Raw genomic sequence first — 16,988 nt, forward strand, 5'->3', positions numbered from 1 at the left:
GGGGCTTGCGGACGGGCTTTCAGGCGAGCCGCGGACCGGCGCCGGGTTCTCTCCGCGCCGCGAGCCAGGCGGGGCCGAAGAGGAGGACGGACCGCTCTCAGCCCCCCCCTGCCAGAGACCTCGCAGGCAGACCGCCTGCTCAGAGTTTGACCATTTTATTTATTTCTCGCTCCCCCCTCGCGAAGAGTGTTGAGGGGGACGTGTATATTCCCCCGACGGCCTTTGCCTGACACATATCCCGCACAACTGTGAACGGTGACTCGAAGATGTGACCGCTCTCTGCGTCAATCGCTCTACGCGGAGAGCGAGTCGTAAGGCAGCCTGCACTTTCCTCGTCCGCTCGCGCTTGCCGCGCCGCATTGCGCCCGACTATGCCGCCGCGAGCTGCACGCCTAGACCCCCGCGACGCCTATTGCTCACGGAACCCGCCGCCCCCTCACCACCCCTACCATGCGATGCGCCGCCGCGCGAGCGGCTGCACCCCCCTCGGCCTCGCACCGCCTGCCTACTCCCGCTCGCAGGTACAGCCGCTGCCATCGAGGAGGCCGCGAGACGCGTCCGCTGCTGCCCATTCCCCACCCTTGTCTATGGCGACCATCGTGGCCGCAGCCCTGTGCGCAAAAGTGGGAGGGGACGCTCAGGAGCAGCCCGTCCTGTGGTGCGACCACGTCGCTGTCGACGAGGCTGCGTGCCCGCCTAAGTGGCTGCAAAAAGCGCCCGAAGGTCTCGCCCCCATCGTGGCTGTGACTGCATACCACGTGAGTCTCGACGGCTCGCTTGGTGTGTGTGGCGACAACAGCACGGTGGACGGTTCGGCCTATCGGATGTGCGAGTGGAAGGGGGACGAATCGCCTGAGGAGCTTCTCTCGAGAATCGCTCCCACGACGACAACCTTCGCGGCCGTGTACAATGACATGAGTGCGGTGGAGGACCCGTATTACAACGGCGGTTTCGGGCTCTACATGCTGCGTAGCATGATCTCTCAGCGCGAGGCGTTCATCTCCAAGCTAGTCTCTGCGGTAGTCAAGCGCGGCGCCCATGGCGTCACATTTGATCTCGAGCTCTGCTGCCCTGACGAGCGTGGGCGCTCGTGCGGCGGTCTCCTGCCGACAACAGACGACTCTATGGCCTACGCGCGGTTCCTCTCTCAGCTCGGCGATGCGCTCCACACGGCCGGCAAGCTGCTTCACGTTATGGCGCGGCAGAGCTGCTGGCAAGATGAAGCGATCCTCGTGCGTTCCGCCAAGAGCGTCGACCGATGGCTGAGTATGACCGCGGCCGCAGTGCCAGCGACGCAGCGACGTCTTCGCTCGCACAGTCGATTCCCATTCCCGACACCCAACGGTTCTCGTTTTATCCTCGGCGATGGCAGCTTGGCCTCGGGCTCCGTCGGCAGCGACAAGTGTGACCACTGCCGGCGCGTTCGGCAAATCCTTTTCTCGGCTCAGCCATGCCTGTGCTAATGGGGGTCCTACAGTCGAGTATCGCCGCCGCAAAAGGCGAAAGCGCTGCGGCGGCCACTGTGAAACGATGGCCTCTGCAGGCAACCCGCCCGCTCCTCCCGTAGCTGAGCATCCACGGCGAGATTCGCATGCCGCACCCGCCCTTTGCCAGACCTCGCTGCGTCACATGGCGCCGTCACCACAGCGACTGGGGGAGAGGGGAGGGGGGGGGGGGGGGGGGGAGTACGTCCGCCCCTTAATGGGAGATCTACGGATACCGCACCCCATAGAGGCAGACCAACCAGGTTTGCGGGCGTCCCGGTCGGGTGCACCCCCACAAAGGCAGAAGAGTAATCATAACCTCCAGTATATAGCCAAGGGGAAAGGGTTACAGTATAGTGAAATTATCCTCGCATACAGAATGTATAGAGCTTGCTCCATTCTCGTAGAGAGCTTGAGCCGGGGTAGAGGGAGCGGACCGTGAGTTGAGGAAATCGGAGGACGCGACCCACTTCGCCACAGACGGTCCCGCGCCTCGCCGCTAAGACGGGTATACGACCGCGGCTCGTGTGCGTGTACCCGTCTTTGTCCGGAGTGAAAAGTCCAACGCGCTCGTCGGTGACGGCGTCCTCCAACCTGCGCCGCGCTCGGCGAACCTCGACAGCGCTTTCGGTGGCATGCAGCTCTTTGCGCCTGAAGCCTGGAGAGCAGCTCCTCTGCTGCTCACACACTCTGCACAGTTGACACAGCCTACTGTGCGGCTGCCACAGCTGTCACAGCGATGGGCTCGCCCTCACTGGCCCTCAGTCACTTGTGCTGCGGCTTGTGTGAGCGACACTGCTCGGCGACTGCCGGCACACTGTGAGACCATGGGTGTGAGGTAAAACCACGCTACCAGCGCTTGGTCACATTAGCCCCGAGGTCAGATCCTTCTACTCTGTTGATGACAAGACTTGTCTACTGGCTAAAGCCGAGCAGGAGGGCCCAGCGCACAACCCCTGGTCAACTCAGGGTCCACACCCCGTAAAGAGGGGGGGGGTACATTTTCAAATTTATGGGCCACACGAAATCGTGGCTGTCGGGCCCGCCAAGATCCCGACCGGAAGAAGCCTCGCAAACCGCGTCGTGAATGGAAGGGTCCAGGATCTTGTGGGCGAATGGGCTCATCCCGCGGATCGGCTCGTCCCGGCCTCGCGTAACCGTAAGGATCTATAGAAATACTTGGACAAAAGAGGTTCACTGCAGTGAAAGAGCGGTTTGAGGGGTAGGCAAAGTGTAGCGTAGATAAAGGTCTTGCATCGGAGAAGGGCGCGGGGAGTACTCGGAGCGGTGGTAATAGAGGGCGGAAGGCACGGGTCCTGTGCAAGGTCGAGTTTTGGGGAAGACGGCACGGCGGGCAAGGTGGCGTGATGGGCAAAAAACGGCCGCGGAGTGCGAGTTTGGGGGAAAGGGAGTGGTCTTGCAACTGACGAGGGGGTAAGGGTAGTAGAGAGAAGGCGTATGCACTCCGGCATACATGGAAATCTCTGCGCAACATCGGAAGATCCTTGGACTGTAGATCGTAGATGCCTTTTAGAGATCTCTTAAGTGGCAAATCTCCTGCCAAGAGCTGCAGTAGATTGAAGAACTGGTGGAGGCAAATCTTCTCCGGTGTAGATGCTCGAGAGGAGTCTGAGATCTCGCGTTTGGTGCGTGCAGTCGCTTGAGATCTTGCGACAGAGGTGGAGATTCTGACTTCGCGCCAAAGGCGCCTATGACGTCGTGTCTGTTTCATCTCTGCAACTGCATCTGCGAGGAATTGTACCCTACCCTAACCGCTAACCCTAAATCTAACCGCTAACCCTAACCCTAATGCACGGTACAAGAAAAGGAATTTGCGCCAACTCTGATCCTCAGGCGAGCACTCAGAACGCTGTCTGCGAAAAAGAAAAAGAAAAAGCCCTGCACGCACCAACAATGAAGGACCTACTTGCTTGCGACGCCGAGCTCCGCGGCTGCACGTCGCCGGCGCGCATCGCGGAGCTGCAGAAGCTGCGAGCGGGGCAGCTACTGGCCCGCGGCGAGGGCGAGGCCGCAAAGGCTGCGATGGCCGCCGCCGCCGCCAACGACGCTGCGCATTGGTCGCGCAAAGCCTCGAAGCACGCCGAGCAAGACGAGCTCGTGGAGGCTGCGAGCGCGTACGAGCGAGCGCTGGAGCTGCTGCGGATGGACGACGCGCCGCGCGGTGAGCTCCGCAGCGCAGAGAAGAGCGCGCGAGAGGCTCGCAACCGCGTGGGCTCACGGCTGACGGAGCGGCTGCGCGGCTTGCGAGGATGCTCGGCGGAGGAGGTTCACTCGATCGTGGGCGAGGTGGCTCGTCTTGGCGACGAGGCGACGGTGCTGTTGGCGTGGCGGGAGCTGCTGCGGCGCGAGTTGAAGGCGCGATCCACGGGGGCGTGGGTCAATGGCTGCGTCGAGCTTCGCCAGAGCAGGCACATCGAGCAGGCGCTATGCCTCGAGCTGGCTGTCGCTGGGTACGAGGCGGCGCTGGAGGTGCGCACGAGGGAGGCGTATCCCGAGGACTGGGCGATGACGCAGATGAACCTCGCCATCGCGTACAGCTTCCGCATCCGCGGCGAGAAGGCGGCCAACCTCGAGACGGCGATCGAGCGCTACGAGGCGGCGCTGGAGGTGCGCACGAGGGAGGCGTATCCCGAGGACTGGGCGAAGACGCAGATGAACCTCGCCACTGCGTACGAGGATCGCATCCGCGGCGAGAAAGCAGACAACGTCGAGACGGCGATCGAGCACTACGAGGCGGCGCTGGAGGTGTACACGAAGGTTGCGTTTCCCGAGGACTGGGCGATGACGCAGATGAACCTCGCCAACGCGTACCTCAATCGCATCCGCGGCGAGAAGGCGGCCAACGTCAAGACGGCAATCGAGCATTTCGAGGCGGCGCTGGAGGTGCGCACGAGGGAGGCGTATCCCGAGGACTGGGCGACGACGCAGATGAACCTCGCCATCGCGTACCGCAACCGCATCTGCGGCGAGAAGGCGGCCAACGTCAAGACGGCGATCGAGCACTACGAGGCGGCGCTGGAGGTGTACACGAGGGCGGCGTATCCCGAGAAGTGGGCGATGACGCAGGACAACCTCGGCATCGCGTACCGCAACCGCATCTGCGGCGAGAAGGCGGCCAGCGTCGAGACGGCGATCAAGCACTTCGAGGCGGCGCTGGAGGTGTACACGAAGGAGGCCTACCCGGCCGACCACGTGCAAACGGCGCGCAACCTCGCCATCGCCCTCTCTTCTGCCAGCTGTGACAACGAGGCGCTCGCCGTTTCCTCGAGCGCTCTCGAGGTGCTGGATGAGTTGCGCCTCGCCGTGCGCGACGGCACCGACGACCTCGTGGCGAAGCGGAAGCTGACGCTTGACGGCGCTGGCCTTGTGGCCACGCTCGTGCGCAGCTGCCTGCGGCTCCACGCGTCAGTCCGTGTGGCCGTGACCGTCGGCCCGGCTGTGGGCGGCGGTGTGCATTGCAGTCTTGCCACGCGCGCTGCGCCCCGGCACCTCTTGCTAACGGCGCTGCAGTGCATCGAGAAGAGCCGCGCTCGCAGCCTGGCCGAGGCGGCGACGCAGCCGCAGCGGGCGGAGCGGCTGGCGCTCGAGCGTGCAGAGGCGTCCGGCGCGGGCGAGGGGGAGCAGCGCCGCTTGGCGGCGGCGGCGGCGGCTGCCGCACCGCCGCTCGCGCCCACGCGCTCGCCGTCGATCAAGCTGACGCCGCAGGGGTGGTACCAGCGGGCGACGTCACTGCTCGGCCCGCACCGGGCGGCGGTCGCGTGGTTCCTTTCGAACGATTTTGGCTGCGCTTTCGTGCTAGCCGAGACGCTGCCGCTGCCGCGGGTAGTCGAGTACGACGGGGAGGCGGTCAGAGCTCTGAGGAGTGCGGTGGCCGCCTTCCAGGCGATGGTCACTAGTGCGGGCAGCCGGCCCGACCCCGCCGCCTTCGACGCGCATCTCTCGCTGCTCGCCTCCGCCCTCAAGGTGGACGAAGTGGTCGCCGCGGTGCGAAGGACGGGTGACAAGGGCTCCGACGAGGAGTGGCACAACGGCCCGAGCATCGCGAGCGTCGTCCTTCTGCCGCACGGCGTGCTGCACGCCGTGCCGATCCACGCGCTGAGCTGCGCTGACGGGATACGGGTGTCCGAGGTCTTCCCCGCCGGCGCGAGCTACACGCCCTCGCTGGAGTTGCTCGCTCGCGCGCAAGCTGCTGCCGCAACGCTGTCCACGCTCCCGCCTCGCGCCGTCATCGTGCAGAACCCGACGGGCGACCTGGACGGCGCGGACCAGGAGGTGGAGCACTTGAGCTCTCTCCCCAACTGCGATGCGACCGTGCTCCCGCACGACGACGCCACGCGGGAGCGGCTGCGAAGCGCGATCGACGCGGCGTCGGCCTCTGGCGACTACGGACTGCACCTCGCGACGCACGGCCGCTTCGCCGCCGGCTCGCGCCTCGACTCGGCGGTGGAGCTCGCGGGCGGGGACTCGCTGAGCGTGTTTGACGTGCTGTCTCGCCAGTTTGCGCTGGAGCGGTGCGCTCTGTGCGTGCTGTCGGCGTGCGAGTCGGGTCTCTCGGACACCACCGCCGAGGAGTGCGTGGGGCTGCCGGCGGCGATGCTGTCGAGCGGCGTGCCTCGCACCGTCTCGACGCTCTGGCGCGTGTCGGACGTCGCCTCGGCGCTGCTCATCTCCGAGATGTACACGCGGCTCTACCAGCACGTCGGCGAGCTCTCGGTCGCCGCCGCGCTGCGTGGCGCGCAGATCTGGCTGCGGGAGCTTCCTTGGGGCGAGGCGGAGGTAGCACTCGGGCTGCGCTTTGGCGCAGCCGGCTCGCGCTTGCTGCTCTCCGAGCTCCGCTCCTTGCGAGGCGGAGGTCCCCCAGCGCCGTCGGGCCTCGTCTGCGCGTTAGGCGTCGACGAGGCGCTGGCTCGCGAGTTGAGCGCGCTCTCTCGCTCGCTCGTGGGCAGCTGGGCGGCATACGCCGATCGGGGCAAGAAGACAAAAGGGTTCTCGGAGGGCGACTGGAGCGGTCACGAGATGAGCGTCATGCGCGCCTTTGGGGAGGGGAGGGTGCAGTGGCTCTGCACCGACGTCTTCTTCATGGGCGGCGGGCTGCCGATGCGCGACTACTGGCTGCGGATCCGGCCGTCCGACGGCTCTTCCGAGGCGGAGCGGTACGTCGTGCTCCACCTCCACTACCTCGGCTCGCACGACGCGCCGCGCTTCGACGAGATCGCACAGGTAAACGTGCGCTTCGGCCGCAGCGAGCAAAACTACTTTTACAAGCCGCACGGCCAGGTGCAGATGGGGATGGACTCGGGCGGTCGCAGCTGGCTCGTGACGGGACACAAGGAGAAGAAGGAGGCGGGCCGAGAGAGCGACACGCGCTGGATGGGTGCGGGCTTTACGCCAAAGGGCTGGTCGACCGGCTCGCGCACTCGCGACTTGCCGCCGTGGCGGTGGCGCACCGACCCGGACCGGGCGATGGGCGGCCAGGAGGCGGAGGGTGACGGCCAGCCGGTGCACTACTCGCCGGCGGAGAAGGCACGCTTCCGGGAGTGCCACGACCTGCTCATCGCCGCGGAGGCGGCGCTGCAGGAGGGCTTCTCGCTAGCCTTTGACGCGGCGGGCGCCGGCATCGCACGCGACCTTGCGCAGCCCTCGTCAGGAGCGTCATCAGGCGACGCGAAGCCGTTCGCGTCCCCAATGTTTTGGGCACCCTTTGTCTTGGTCGGCTCAGCGAAGTGAACCGCATCGTACGGGACATACTACGTACGTGCATGCGAGTGAAGGGTGTTGGGTGTGGGCCGGGCGTACCCCGCGTTGTTTACCGCGCCGCTCTACGTGCAACGTGATCTGGTGCTGGACACGCAGTAGCGAGTACTATCCGGGGCCGAGCAAGTACAGCGAGCCGTGTCCGTGTGTGCGTGCCGTGCCGCTATGGCATTAGCCGATTTACTATAGCCTATTAGCGTATAGCGCGAGTACAGGGGGAGTGTACGTGTGTGCATGAGTCTGCATGTGGTACGTTATCGTCTTACTGGCGCGAGGGCACAGCAAACACTCAAACCTCTGACTCAGAATCGCTGCTGCTCGACGACGCAGCGGTGCCGCTCACCACTGGCTCGCAGTCAGCGGCTTGCCCCGCCCGAGCTTCTCGAGCCCGCAGAGAGCGATCTTGCGCTCGAGCGAACGCTTGGCCTCCTCGTCGGGGGCGCCGGTAGACCGCTTCGGGTACGCGGGCAGCTCGGCGTAAAGCTGGCCGGGCCTGCTTGACCGTCGCGAGCACGGCGCGCGCGTCCGTCACGATCGTCTTGTACTTGTCCGGTCGCCGGCTCACGAAGGGCCACATCGTCTGGATGTGCTTGATGCTGACATTCTTGATGCTGGCCTCCTTGACATCCGCGTCCGCGCAGAGCGCCGGCCAGAGGTGCCTGAGGAGCACGGCGTAAGCCGCCTTGCGGTCGCTGTCCGGCGGCTCGCCGAGCCAGTTTGCCGGCTCGAGCGTGTCCAACCACCGCGCCTTCCAGGCGTACCGTAGCTCATGCTCTGGGGCACCATCGGACGCAGGCGCGAGGAGCGCGGTGAGGAAGGGCCACATGCAGCGGATCGCGCGGGTGCGGGCATGCTGAGACCGTCGAGGCCGGCAGCCTTGCGCAGCCTGGGCCAGAGAGCCCTGAGGAGCAGCGTCTGCTTGCCGTGCTCCGAGCAGTCCTGCTCCGTCAGCAGCAGGAGCTGGGGCATGAAGCGGGGCTCGAGCGGTATGGCCGCGACGCAGCGCTCAGCCCGCCGGTGCAGATTTTGCGTAAGCGCGAATCGGAGCGAATGAGGGCCGGCTTGCGGGTGGCCATACGACGGCCCGGGAGGCGACCTGAAGGTCCATCTTGTCCTTGAGCTGTGGGTGGGCATACTTGTTGGAGAGCGGAACGTGCGAGGCGACCGTGAGCGACAGGTAGAAGAGCTCGAAGTGGGCAGGGTCGTCGTCCGGAAGCTCGAGCGACGGCTTGGCGAAGTGCACGCTCGTCAGAATCTCGCGAAAGACGTTGGAGCTCTGGATCAGGTTTGTGGCGTGCACGTGAAACGCCGTCTGCTGATCGGAAGGAGAGCACGGAGGGCTGCATCTTGGCGGGGAGAGCACGGAGTGAGGGCTTGGCCCTCACTAAGAGTGCTCTCAATTTGACCCAAGCGGGCGCCGCGGCAACTCTCTCTCTCTGCCTTCAAATCTTGCAGATCTCAGTTCCTGAGCAACTTGGCAGATACAAGTTCCTCAGTTGGGCGTGGACGTCTTTCTTTTTCTTGAATTCTTTTTCAGTTGTACAATGGCCAGCGAGCCCCAGCTCATCAACATGCTCATCCAGGAGCGGCAGGCGCGCCAGGCCGCCGAGGCGCGCGCCGCCATTCAGAGCGAGAACGGCAACCGCCTTCACGACAAGGTTCTCGAGGTTCTCGAGGTGGATATCCTTTGGCCGCGTTGGGCACGACAAGGCGGTCGTCACCGAGAAAGCCAAGCACTTCCACGAGCAAAGCAAGCACTACTACGAACAAAACAAGAAAATGCGGGCGCAGCTCGAGCACACCACGGGCATGATCGAGCAGCGAGGTGATGTCGTACAGAAGAGAGATTTTGTTGTTGTTTGTCGTACATGGACGCCGTACACTCGACCATATCACGAGGCGCGGGCAAACCGCCCGACAACGAGCTCATTCGGAGCTTGCTTACTAGTATTTAGCGCTATGACCCCCCCCAATGAACATACCAGTGAGGGAGGGCGAGACGATCGAGGGGTCCCGTACCACGCGGAATCGGCCCTATCCAGTGCTCAAGTGCTCAAGCGCTGTCTGTGACCACCGGTGAACGTAGAGGAATGCGGCTTTGCATTTGATTCAGAAGCTAAAATTGCTACACTCGGCTTCGGGACACACATACCCTGTCTACGCCCCTAGTAGTCGTACTCCCCCTCGGCCTCGCCGAGTGGGTTGTCCAGGTCGCGGTACGACGCCAGCCGCCGAGCCACCCTCTCGCTGTACGAGCTGGGCGGCGGCGCGCTGCCCAGCGGTGCCGGGTCGCAGCCGCGGCTCCAAAACGCGGCTGGCACGTCCGCTCGCAGCCGCGCAGCCACGTCGGACGGACCGGCGCCGCCCGCGTCCACCTACCTAAGGTTGGGGCGAGGTGAGGTGGGTGCCCCCGCACACGCGCGCACGAGGGTGGCGGTGGCAAGGGCGGCGCGCCCACCTCGGGTCATCTCGGGCCATCTCGGGTCCTCTCGGGTCCATCTTGGGCCATCTCAGGTCATCTCGGGCCATCTCAGGTCATCTCGGGTGGTGCGCCGACCTCGCCCATCCGTTGTACTCTCGCCCGAAACAAAGAATTCTTAAGATACAAGCCTCTCTCACAGCACACTGGCACGACAAGGGCGCAGACTGGCGCGGACTGGCACACACACAGGCTCACCGAACAAAGAAAACCAGAAAGAGCGGTCGACCAGCTTTCGGCCGCACCGAACTCAGGAGCCCCATTTTTGTCATGTTGCCCGAGACCTTCGAGCCACTCCCACCTGAGTTCGAGGCCCTCGTCGGCCGCCGCCCGGATCTCCAGCGGCTGCGGTTCTGGACAGTGTGCGATTTGGGCAGCGCCGACGTCGAGGCTACGCTGCTTGCTGCCGCCTTTGTGGTGCGCGGCGGGCACTTGTCAAAGTGGCGCAAGGGCGGCCGCGCTGGGACGCACGATCGGTTTATCAAGGTGGCCAGCAAGGACGGCGGCGCTGCGGGCGCCGTTCTGCTGTGGGAGTCGAAGCGCGGCGACATCGTGCGGGCCGATGACGAGATCTTCACGTCCTGCTTTGAGGGCACCGCCGAAACTTCTCAATGCTTCCAGGTCGTCCTTGAGCGGCGCATGCTCTTCTTCAGCGCGCACGCCAGCAGCCGGCAGCGCTGGTGCGAGGGCATCAACTGCCTCGCCTCCGGGAGGGTCCGCGTACTCGCGGCCACGACGCGGGCGGGTCGTGCCACCGCGGACAGTGCAACGCCGGACTACGTCGTGGTCCAGGACTGCGCCACTGGCGGAGTCTACGCGTGGAACACCCGCAATGAGGAGGCCAACTGGATTCGCTCCTCTGGTGTCCCCAGCTCCGCCGGCGCGTCTTCTTGCCGGCTGTCGAGCGACGAGCCGGCCGCACACTCGGTCTCCGATCCTGCAGACGCGGGGCACGAGGCGGGGGGCCGGCCCTCACCGCTCCCTCGGCTGACAGAGGTGATGTCGGGCAATGCCGCCGGCGACGCTTTCGTCGACGCGCCGCCGGCGCCGGTGCCGCCGACGACGCCTCCGGCGATGCCTCCACCGCTACCTCGGCTGGCAGAGCTGCCCGGGGGTGCCATCGACGCGCCATACGCACCGGAGACCGCGGGGCTGCCCCCGCCCCCGCCGCGCTCTGCCACGTGCAGCAGCGTCTCCTCCTGCTCCATCTCGTTTGGTCGGCGGTCGCTCGGCTCTGTCGGCTCTGATGCGCCGGATCGGTCGGGGAGGCGCGAGGAGCAGGCCGAGGCGGAGCGTCTGAAGGCCGTGGCTGCGGCAGAGGCGGCGGCGGCCCTCCATACGGCGTGCGCTTGGGAACGGCGTCTCTCCACACCTGCGACTGTGTGAGTAGGCGACGGAGGCCCTCCAGTCGGCATGCGCCTCCCAGCAGGCTGCGGTGCTCGCCGCTTCTCTCGAGCAGTTCGGGCCGGTTTTGGCGAGCAGCGAGCAAGGTCCGCGCGGGCCCTTGAGCAATCTCGGTTCATCTCCCGCCCTTGAGCAATCTCGGGTCATCTCCCGCCCTTGAGCAATCTCGGGTCATCTCCCGCACTTTGTGGCGCACCCGGTCTGAGTTGCACTTCGAACGCCTTGGGGCTCGTGCTTCCCCTCCGAGTGTGTAGCCGCCTGCTTGCCTCCCCTTTGTGCAGAGGCGTTCATTTGACCCTGTCCGTGCCGCAGGTCGTCGTGACCTGAAGGCGGCGCGTTCCTACCTGGTCCAGCTCCGCCTCGCTGCCGCAGCAGGCACGCGGCGCCCGCACGAGCTCGCGGCAGCCCTGGTGCAGCTGCGGGAGATGGCCGATGGCGCGGACAGCGCGCCGGCGGACGAGGTGGCGCCGCTGCTGGGGCGCATCGAGACGACAGCGGCGGTGGCGGTGGCGGCGGGGGCGACGCAGCAGCAGCTCGCGTCCGCGCAGGCGGCGGCGACATCGCTACACGCCCGGCTGGTGAGCTTCGCCGCCGCGCGCGCCGAGGCGTTGGCGAGGCTACGCACCGCCCACGCCGCGGCGTCCTTTCCGTGCCCGCGTGGATTCACTGCGGATGGCGAGATCAGCCGAGATCAGCCGAGACTAGGCACGTGACGAGGCGTCCTCCCTCGCCCCGGCGGGGAGCACGGCAGTGCGGGCGGCGCTGCGGGCCGCCCTCGCTGTGGGTGTGGACGAGGACGCGGTGCGCTTTGCCCAGAGCTGGCTCGAGGGGCGCGACGCCGCAGAGGCGGCAAGCGAGGCCCGAGCGGAGCTGTCCGCGGCGCTGCTTGCGGCGCGGGAGGCGCTGCGCGCCGCGGCGTCGCGTGGCCACCCCCTCAGAGACTTCGCGTGCCTCGCGCCTCTCGCCGCCGCGCTCGATGCCGCGGTGGCCGCCTCGCTGCCGGCCGCGGAGGTGGCGGCTGCGAAGGCGACGCTGCGCGAGCTAGAGGAGGCGTCTGCCAGGTTCGACGCGGAGGCTGCGGAGGCGCGCCTCGCGCTGGAGGGCTCCAGCCGCTCCGGCGACCCCACTCAGATTGAGGCGCGACACTCGTCGGCCCTCTCCCTCCCCGTCTCCCGGCCTCCCGCCTCAGTTCTTGCACGAGGAGAGTCTTCTCCCCTCCCCTCTCCCCCCTTCTTTGCCACACGCCTCCGCCTCACAGCCACGCCTGGCTGCCCCGCCTCGCCATCCCGCCTCACTGCTCCGCCTCGCCATCCCGCCTCACTGCTCCGCCTCGCTACCAAGGCCGCGCTGCGCCGCGCCGAGCCGGTCAAGTCCGCCGTGATTGTGGAGCACGAGGCTGCGGTGTCGACGCTGTCCGCGCTCAGGGTGCAGGTTGAGCGCTCCGCCGCGACGTTCGGCCTGAGTTCGGCCACCGCCGATGCCGCGGTGGCGACGGCGGAGCCGGACAGCGAGTCCAGCCCATCCGCCGTCAAGGCGCTTCGCGCGCTCGAGACGGCGCTGGCGCGCGCCGCAGCTGCTGGCGTCAGCGGCCTGGCGATGCATCGAGCGCAGTCCCAGCGCGCCCTCATGTCTGGGGCGGCTGAGGCGCTGCGGCGAGAGGAGGACGCGCTGTCCTGGATCCGGGAGAGCATCCAGGCAGGCCGTGCGTGATGAGGGAGGAAGGACAACGCGATCAGCGTCGTCACTCGGCTCCGCTGTAGGTCCCTGGTGTGGACGGTTCTTTTCGCGGTATCCGCGGCGGGATATGGCGGGATATGGCGGGAGACCGGGAGACCGGGAGATACCAGGAGATACACGTGGATATATGATGAGATACGGAGCGCCCACGATGTGTTCACGACAACGTCCGTGTGAAGCGTGAAATCTCTGTGTGAGAGAGCCCCGTACTGGGTTGGCTAGTTCCAATTCACTCTGACACGCTAATCTTGAAAACGCGTCCAACGGAGCTCCGTGTTGCTCCCAGCGGAATCCCCCGCGCGTCCTGCGGCCATGGCCGATGATACTAGTATGAGAGGTCATCTGGCTACCGCGAGCGCGACTCAACTCGTCGACATCGTCCGATGATGGTGCCGCAAAGTCAGCCGTCGGAGGCTATCGTGGGGTCGAGCCGGCAGTAGCCGTGACATGTGGTTCCACCACCCCTCGCAGGCTTTGCCTCTGACCGCCACCGTTCCCAGGCTGCCTAATGGGATGGAAAGGAAGGCTGGGCGAGCGTATAGAAGCGTGCTCGACCTCGTCGTGGCAACCTGCACGGCAGCGCTGGCAGGCGCGATGAGCGTCGTGCCACCTGACCCAAGACGGGTCGCAGGCGTCGTACCGAGTGTGTCGAGACCGTGTCCTGATGTGATCTGCACGGGTGAGTCACGTCGGCGTCAAAGGAGCGACGTGCGACCTGTCAGAGCTTGATCTCCGATCTCAGCGGCGTCGAGTCGTCTCCGGCGCGCGACAAAGGTACATCCCCAGGACGCGCAGAGGCAGCTGCGACCCAGCGGAGTGGACGGTAACGCGCCGCGCCGCCTGCTGTGCGTTACCGTCCCCTCGGCGGGGTCGCAGCTGCCTCTGGAAGGCACCGAGATGTACCTTTTTCGCGCAATGGTCAAAATCAAGGTTTTGTAACGCGAGCTGTGCCACAGTGAAATGGAACTAGCCGTTGCTTGTGCATGTGCATGTCCAGAAACGGCTGCCGTCTGACGAACTGCGTCTTGATCATTCTCGCAACAAGTTGGAAATTGTAGCGAGTGATCACGCTTTGGCCCGAGACGTAGAGAAAGGCTTCGAGAGCGCGATGCTGAGGCACATGCCAACTCGACGACGATGTGAGCTGCCGAGCCCGACCGCCTGCCGATGTGACGTCCGCGGGCGCTAGCACTGGATCGTCCAAGGAAGCCGGGCGCACGCCGGGCGCAGAGATTGGCGCCACCGTGGTCGTACACAGGATGTCTTCAGCACTCGTAGTGTCCATGCTGTCCGCGTGCGGAGCTCCAGCAGTGGTCATGGCGAGGGCGAGGGCGAGGGCGAGGGCGCGACGGGATAGCCCAAGGAACAGGGCTGCAGGATTCGCGGCGCGAGTGCGGCTCGCTCGAGAACGCCGCTTTTGATCGCACGGGATGGCGATGGTAAAATAAACGCCGCTTTGCAATACTGGAGCGGCGTATCACTAAACGCGACGCCGCTCTGACTACTCGGAGCAGTGACGACCCACCCACACGCTGCTCAACCCCAGGGGCGGGGCTCGCCACGCCGCGCCGCGCGCCACGAGCGATCGTGGATCGCCGTCGACGTCAGGGCATCGCCGTCCCGGCGTCCCAGAGCAGCGTCTATTCAGGGCGACGCCGCTCACGCCATTTAGAGCGGTGTCAGCTTAAAGCAATCGCTGCTCTTACTAGCTAGAGCGGTGTTCACTCAGCAAAGTCCCGCTCTGAAGAGGAGGAGCGGAGGAGAGCGCGACTGAGGGAGGCGAAAGCAGCCTCTCCGCGGAAATTGACCGCTCCCGCTATGTTGAGCGGTGTTGACTGTCTTGACTCCGCTCGAACGTGCTCGGTCGGTGTTTTTCTGAGCAAGAGTCCGCTCTGAAGGTTGCAGAGCGGAGTCTTGTTAGGCAAACGCTGCTCTGTATTGTGTAGAGTGGGGTTTAAGCTTGACGAACGCTGCTCTAGTACCTGCGAGCGGGGTTACTGAGATAGAACGCCGCTCTGAGAGCCGAGAGTGGCGTTGCGCGTTTTACTTTTGGCCCTCAGCCCACAGTGAAATGGAACTAGCCGAGCCGCTCGCCGTCTGATGAGCGGAAGCGGCAGCGAAAGTACGAGGCCGGGAGGAATGCGACGGCAAAATCGCACGAGAGGAAGGAGACAGTGTGCTTGCCGTATTGGGACGCCACGGCGCGGCAAGTCAGTCTCCCTACACCTAGCGCACTCCGTACTCGAGTCTCGCCACGACAACACTCTCTACTATACGGTCCACTGATCAGTCTACTCGACACTCTACTGCTACACGACATCCTCAAAAGCTCATGGATGGCACACACACACATGGATGGGTAGGCCTCGACAGCCCTAGCTCTGTTTCAAAGCCTCACATCGTCTCCTTAAAGGACCTGTCTTTGCCTTGGCCATGGCCGCCCATGCACTGCTGGACAGCCTCCAACACCAAGGAGTCGAGCTCGCGCAGCTTGTAGAGCTGCAGCTCCTTGTCGCTCTGATTGGTGACAGTCACGTCAGGGCTCGCCAGCGTCTCGATGGCCTCATCCACGCTCCGACCTAAAAGCACGCAGCACCTTAGAGAGACCGATGCGTGCGCAAAGCTTATACTAGGCAAGCATACTAGCCTGCCCACATTCGCACGAGCTCGGCGGCCATCAGTCCTGTCGTCCGTCAAAAGTTTCAACACAGCGCGCGCGCCGGAGCGATGGCCAAATTGATGGCCACCGCGCTGGCCGATGGTACGTAGAGAGGAGAGTACGCGCCCGCCTACTCTCGCGAGCAGGTAGCCCAAGCGGCGTCTCCCGAGCCGGGCGATATCTTGAGCACTTGAGCACTGGATAGGGTCGGTTCCGCATGGTACGGGACCCCTCGATCGTCTCGCCCACCCTCACCGGTGTGTTCATTGGGGGGGGTCATAACAAACACGGTACAGGATCGAGGTGCACGCTGCAGAAGCAGTGTCGTCCCCCCTCTCCCCGACGGCGATGGCGGTGTGACCGATCGAGCTACAAGAGGAGCTTGTTCAGCAAGGGCGATATCCATCACTTGTCCCCCTTCATCAACTCTCTCATCAGCTCTGACGGTATCTCGCCGTTGGCCGACTGCGCCTCGCTCCTCAGGACGAGGTTGAGGAAGTCCCCTGGATGCCGCGGTGACGCAATCTCGTCGCTCACCGTAGCGCTTTGGGCCAGCCAGCGCAGCACAGCTCGGGCGCTATCAATCGGGCTCGAGCTTCGGGGACGGGCTCTTCGCGCTTTGTCGAGCGCCGATGAAACGTACGTCCCTCGCGTCGAGGAGAATGCATACATGTACGTCCCCCGCATCCAAAGGCGTTTCGCTATCGCATGCGCAATGCAACCGTTCACTACCATTCACGGCTCAGCATATCTTGGCATATCTGTCAGGCTCATTGGATTCGCCTCATGCTCATGCCCAAGCTGTACTATAGGCCATATTGCGCCGCCTCCTACTGGCAGCCGGGCGGGCGCGCGCCGCGGGCGCCTCGGCGCGCGCACGGCTCGCAAAGTTCGAACGAAGGCTGCCGGGCGGCAGTACTCGCCTCGCAAGGCGCGCACCGGCTGCTCTGGCTGCTGCGCCGGCGGCCGCTGCGCTGGCCGCTGCTGCGCCGGCTGGCGGGCGGTACGGCCGCCGGCGGCCGCTGCACCCGCGCCTTCCCTCGCGGGCGCCGTCGCGCCGCGCGCGCCCAACTCTGCTGGCACACGGCACGCGTCGTCACTCAGCCGCGGAGAACAGGCGGTGCTGTGCGCGAAGCGCGCGCGATCTCGTACATTTAAGGCTGGATCCGGCCATTCCAAGGGTATACCTTTGAGAATCCCCAGCGTCCCACCCTCCTAGTCACAACTCTCAACACAAAAACTCTCTCTCTCTCAACTCTCAATATCTCGACTCTCCAACACGAAGTGCTGCGATCGGGGGTGGCCCATTTCTTTTTCCCTTTCTTTTTTGGGTCCTGTGGGCACCTTACCCGTGGTGCCCCTGGGTCGGGCAACGAGCTACCCCCCCCCCCCCCCCAGGACGGCGCATCGCGCGCGAGTGAGGCCCCGGGGTGGGGCAGGTGAGGGAGGG

General features: G+C 65.2%; 4 protein-coding genes across 4 annotated transcripts; all 4 read left to right on the plus strand.

The window, feature by feature from the left end:
• Positions 1–587: 587 nt before the first annotated feature.
• Positions 588–1,463, plus strand: EMIHUDRAFT_110951 (hypothetical protein; the record flags this gene model as incomplete). Its single annotated transcript, XM_005787479.1, has 1 exon — positions 588–1,463. One exon carries the CDS (start codon positions 588–590, stop codon positions 1,461–1,463), a length of 876 nt encoding a protein of 291 aa, XP_005787536.1.
• A 2,421-nt stretch (positions 1,464–3,884) lies between these two features.
• EMIHUDRAFT_54143 (hypothetical protein) lies at positions 3,885–4,547 on the plus strand (the record flags this gene model as incomplete). The annotated part of the gene is made up of 1 exon (XM_005787480.1): positions 3,885–4,547. A coding segment is annotated over one exon (663 nt), but the record flags the coding sequence as incomplete, so codon positions are not given.
• A 2,398-nt stretch (positions 4,548–6,945) lies between these two features.
• On the plus strand, positions 6,946–7,537 carry EMIHUDRAFT_363172 (hypothetical protein). Its single transcript, XM_005787481.1, has one exon. It carries the CDS (start codon positions 6,969–6,971, stop codon positions 7,230–7,232), a length of 264 nt encoding a protein of 87 aa, XP_005787538.1. The 5' UTR covers positions 6,946–6,968; the 3' UTR covers positions 7,233–7,537.
• A 2,471-nt stretch (positions 7,538–10,008) lies between these two features.
• On the plus strand, positions 10,009–12,852 carry EMIHUDRAFT_227891 (hypothetical protein; the record flags this gene model as incomplete). Its single annotated transcript, XM_005787482.1, has 6 exons — positions 10,009–10,734; positions 11,129–11,228; positions 11,455–11,552; positions 11,848–11,943; positions 12,154–12,290; positions 12,567–12,852. 6 exons carry the CDS (start codon positions 10,009–10,011, stop codon positions 12,850–12,852), a joined length of 1,443 nt encoding a protein of 480 aa, XP_005787539.1.
• Positions 12,853–16,988: the final 4,136 nt, after the last annotated feature.

Source organism: Emiliania huxleyi, assembly GCF_000372725.1.
Source record: "Emiliania huxleyi CCMP1516 chromosome Unknown EMIHUscaffold_142, whole genome shotgun sequence".
Classification (NCBI taxonomy): Eukaryota; Haptophyta; order Isochrysidales; family Noelaerhabdaceae; genus Emiliania; species Emiliania huxleyi.

Bases quoted from the DNA above. Each gene is read 5' to 3' on its own strand.
- EMIHUDRAFT_363172 (XM_005787481.1), top strand. From the start codon at position 6,969: ATGGGCGGCCAGGAGGCGGAGGGTGACGGCCAGCCGGTGCACTACTCG.